The 5,125-nt window shown below is 51.3% G+C and overlaps 1 protein-coding gene across 1 annotated transcript; it reads right to left on the reverse strand.

The window, feature by feature from the left end:
• LOC8061994 (tyrosine N-monooxygenase-like) lies at positions 2,617-4,504 on the reverse strand. The gene has a single exon (XM_002438548.2). It carries the CDS (start codon positions 4,351-4,353, stop codon positions 2,710-2,712), a length of 1,644 nt encoding a protein of 547 aa, XP_002438593.1. The 5' UTR covers positions 4,354-4,504; the 3' UTR covers positions 2,617-2,709.

Below are 5,125 nucleotides of genomic sequence, written 5' to 3' on the forward strand. Positions count from 1 at the left end.
GAACTATCCTACTTTCTAAGATCATAAAAAGATACTATAATTTATTCTTGCAAACTACATTAATATTAGGTCAACCATAAAATATGATATATATATATGGATACTAATTCATGTGAATGATTCAAAATAACAAAGTGGATTTGACCTAAAAAATGATGGGAACATGACAAGCCAAAAACAACATGAAAAAGACAAGAAAGGCTGAAGTTAGTCATCTCCAAGCACGAAGAGACGATGACGGAGTCGAAGAAGATCAACGATGGGCGTTGGAGATGAAGAACAAATGAAGAACAAGCAAGAAGAAGCTCCAAGAACAACAATGGTGCTCTCGGTTTCCAATGGGCAGAGGGGAGGAGGGAGCCGGCCTATAAACCGGACCTTTAGCACCGGTTCAGGGCAAAAACCGGTGCTAAAGGCTTTGCCTCGGCCCGTCGCGCTGGCCGGTGCTAAAGGGGACCCTTTAGCACCGGTTCGTGTTGCCAACCGGTGCTAAAGGGTTCCTCCCCTGACAGCACCTGTCAGTAGCCGTTGGGCAGGACCCTTTAGCACCGGTTCTTGTTACAAACCGGTGCTAAAGGGGTCTTTAACCCCGGGCTGCAAAAAGGCCGAGGTTTTTGGTCATTTTGGGCATCTACCAATGCCTCATTCTGTAGTAGTGACAGCGATTCGCTTACGAGAAAAATCAAATTCAAAACAACTAGTATTTTTCAGAATTAGCCAACACCTATAAAATAGTAGGGGCTATGCAAAACTATACTTGTTGGCAAATTGACTTGGCACAAACACCTACTGGCCATACGAATTCGTATCTTGCACTAAAAAAACTAAGAATATCTTAACGAAGAGATGCCACTCCTAGAAAAAAAGAAAAATATATTGCGGGATTCACAGCTTAATTTTGCATGAGATTAGAATGCAAGATTAGTGAGCACATAGTGTACCTGCTGTGGCGTTTGGCTGTCAGCGTCCGCGTCCTGGACCAGGGTTTGCACTGCTGTGTGAGTAGAGGCGGCGATGGCTACGCCGGATCTGGGGAGCTCAGCCGTAGACGTGGGTGCATCGCCGGTCTTTGGCTTCTTGGTGATGGGGACCTCGGAGGCCGGAACAGGGTGCGGCAGCCCCTTGCCCTTCCTCTTAGCGATGAGAGCTTTGGCGGTCGGAGGAGGTTCCGGCATGCCCTTCCCCTTCCTCTTCTTGTCATTGGAGGAAGACAATGGCTTCTTCTTGGCTGGCGCAGCGGCGGGGGCATCAGCGGGCTTCTCTAGCACCGGCATCGGTGCCACAGTGGCCACCTCGGCCATGGATCAATAGGGTTTTTCCACAACCGCCTGACCGGCCATTCACTATCCTACGGCAGTCCTTTCTCCGAGATCCGTGCAAGTCAACCACGTTTTTTTATCCAAGTTCTCTTCAGCCGTCTACGATATATCGCGATACAAAAACTACGGAATTCTTTTCTTCGCTCTTTCTTCCTTTGTTTCCCTCTCTTTCTTCTCCAGCATTTGACTGGTTCGTCTCTCTGCTCCGGCCATTCTTCACCTGGTTCGCCTCTCTCCCCTCTTTCTCACCACCGCCGCTCTTTCTCCGGCCAAACTCTTTCTCACCCACCGTCGCCGCTCGTCGTTCTCATCTCTACCGCCGCCGCTCGTCGTTCTCATCTCTGTCGGCTCTCATTGTTCTCTCTCGCCCCCTCTCAGGTCTCTGCCCTCTCTCTGTGTGTGTGTCTCTCTCTCTCTCTCATCTAGTTCTTCTCTGCTCCAGCCAGCACTGTATCTTACATTTTCCAGATTTTTTTACCAGCTTTGGTGTGATAGCTAATGCTTACCCTAGCAACCATTGTTGGACTCTCAGATCTGGTCGAATGGCTCAATCTCCTTGCTGCTACCAATTTGAGAGATGAATATTTTGAGTCTAGTTTATTGTTGGATAATAATTATTAAATATAAACAAAAATATTACAGTGTTAAAATAAAAAAATTATATCTCAATGAGGCCTAACAAGGCCGAAGTTTGTACAAGAAAAATAGATGGGCATCGGATACGGAGTTGTAGGTGCTAGTATAGCCTGCTCATAGGTGTCATAATAAAGTATGGAAAAGAAACGGAGTATGGTGCTAGTACAGCATGCTGAAAAATGTACCAGTGTGGGGTGTTGGGGTGTGAAAAAAAAATTACGGATGCGATATATTGGAGAGAAGTCGCCAGCGTTAAACGAGAAGACGGCAGAAAAAGCAGTCAACATTGTAGGGTGCACGTGTCAGACTCAGCACAAAATAGAAAACGCGATGAATGGCTGCTGATAAGGTATGGCCGACTGTTGGGTTGTGGTTATGTATTTTGCGGACAGAGAGCGCTCTTGCGCGCAGCAATCGCAAGACCTAGCGATGGAGGTGCCGGCGGCGGAGGCCGAGTAGCACACAGGGGGATGGGATTGACGGACTTTGCAGGTTCTGCGTGCTATTCTGCGTGCTATCTGCACTTGCTAGCAGGCTGGACCACTTCAGCCCGCGACAGAAAAACATGCAAGCCGCGGTTGCCCAGTGGGCCTTTTTTGTGGGGCAGGCCTAGCGGGCTTGCATACAGGCTCCAGCCGCTTGTATCTTGATGTCGGGTATATCCGTATATGGCAACCTCCTGCCGGTCCAATTGAAAAAATAATAGTAATGGATAAGGAAACTTTCTACAAACTCACAACATGAGATTACTTTATTACAAAGAGATCCCAGGGTAGAGGTGCGCTGGAAGGCGTGGCTCGGCCTGCAGCACCAGCGGCCGTGCCATGAAGGTGTTGTGCCTAGACTCGCTGAGATCGATGGCCGCCACCCCGGCCATCTTGCTCCAGGAGAAGCCCTGCAGGAGCCTACCGAAGAGCATGATGCTCATAGCAGTGCCGAGCACCGCAGCGATGCAACCACGGCGACCAGTGCTGAAGGAGATGAACCGTAGATCCTGCTCAGCCAGCGACACCTCCACCTCCACCTCCAGCTCGGGAGTACTACTGACACTGACAGTGATGTGGCGTTCAGGGTTGAAGCGAAGAGGGTCCTCCCAGACATCAGGGTTGCGTCCAAGGCCAGTGCGGCTGAGGATCACGTGGCTGCCCTTAGGGATGTGGTAGCCGGCAACGGTGGTGTCCGCGAGAGCGACATGGGGGACGTTGAAAGCCGCTACAGGGTGCAGGCGGAACGCCTCGCGGATGCAGGCCTTGACGTAGTTTAGCCGCGGGATGTCGGACTCCAGCACCAGCCGTTCCCGGCCAACGACGGCGTCGATCTCGTCCACTGCCTTCTTCAGCATCTCCGGGCTGTTCACCATCTCGGCCAGAGCCCACTCCACTGCGTTCGACGGGTTGTCCATGGACGCGAACGTGATATCCATTAGCTGAGCCTTGACCTCCTCGATGCTGAGCACCGGTCTGGCGTCGTCGTCGGCATCCTTGAGCGTAATGAGCACGTCTAGCAAGTCCTGGGGCTCCTGCATCTCGCCGCTCTCCCACAGCCTCCACCTCTCATGGATGACCGTGTCGTGCATTCTGGTCACCTTCTCGTTGGCCTCCTTGATCATCTTCTCATGGCCGTCTAGGTCGAGGCCCAGCAGCCATGGGAGATAGTCTGAGACACAGAAGGAGTAGAGGAGGCCCAGGGAGGCAAAGACGGCGTCGACATGCTGCACCTCCAGCGGGCCAGGGCCACTGTCAGGCTGCGGCTTGCCGAAGTAGCGCGTGTTGAAGACGAGGCGGCGGACGATGTTCCCGCAGTAGTGGCGTGCGATGTGCCTAACGTCAACGACGCCGGACCCCGATTTCGCGAGGTTGTAGACGTAGCGGGTGAGGTTGTCCGCCTCGTCGGCGCGCTTGTCGTGGAGCCACCGGTGACGGGACGGGCAGACGACCTCGGAGGCGAGCACGCGGCGCATCTTCTTCCACTGGTCGCCGTAGGGGCACATCACGGCGTCCCTGTAGCTTCTGCTCAAGGTCTTGGAGGCCATGGTGAGCGGGCGAGAGGCGAAGTTGGCGTCCTGGTTCTTGAGCACCTCGAGGGCGATTTTGGGGCAGGTGATGGGGATGACGTGGACGCCGCCAAGTTTGATGCAGGCGATGTCGGTCCCCTTCTCCTTCATGATATGATGGACCCAGTGGAACGCTGGCTTGTCGCTGACCATCATCTCCGGCAGGTTGCCGACGACGGGCCATGGCACAGGCCCCGGCGGGAGCGGAGGGGTGCACCGCCTGTTCTTCCGCCACGGCCTGTGGTGGGTTTTGACGAGGCACAGCATCACTAGGACTAATAACACATGGAGGATCATGGAGGAGGAGGGGAGCAAGAAGACAGCTGCCACCGCCTCTAATGGCATGGTTACTCTGCTTGCACAAAGGAAACCGTGCAGAACTACTGATGGACGACGAACTCTTTATTAGCTTGCCAAGGAAATAAAAGTTGGTTCAGCAGTGCTGCTTCACGAATTAATGGGCTACCCGAAGCTGTGGCTACTTATGGTGGTCGAACGCTTCGTCAGCTGCGAGAAAACTTGGTCGGTTCTTAAGCAGGACAACCGGATGAGATTATCCACATGTTATAGTAACACGTGAACCACATGTATGCATGGATCGTTGTACTTGTGCACAACATGTGGACTGAACTGAGCTGGCAATCCGTACTAGTGCTCGCATTTATCGAAATTTTATTTCTGGCTATATATCATGCATTTCAGACAAAATAAAGCATAACGCACAGGCCACGTGTTTTTAGAAACTATTTAAAATGTAATGAAAAATATAGAATAAAGATATATCGCAAGTGCTTAATTGATTTGACCGGATCGCGTTGACATGGATTATATAGATGGTATAGTGGTTAGAGGAAGATGTTCTAAAAAAATAGGCTAAAATTTTACCTTTTTATAATAAATTAATATATATAATTGTTGACACCGTTTTTGGACACGTATTCGGGAGTTAATGAAATATAGATCGGCGGGCGAAAGAGTGGTGACTGATTATCAAAGGAGGATGCAGCGAGAACGGCAGGAAGAACTGAGCAGGGAAGAGAATTCTACTAAGACTGGAGATCGGCGGCAGCCGGATCACAAGGGAAAAGGGCCATTGGCAAACGTCAACATGGTATTT

Source organism: Sorghum bicolor, chromosome 10 (genome assembly GCF_000003195.3).
Source record: "Sorghum bicolor cultivar BTx623 chromosome 10, Sorghum_bicolor_NCBIv3, whole genome shotgun sequence".
Taxonomy (NCBI): domain Eukaryota; kingdom Viridiplantae; phylum Streptophyta; class Magnoliopsida; order Poales; family Poaceae; genus Sorghum; species Sorghum bicolor.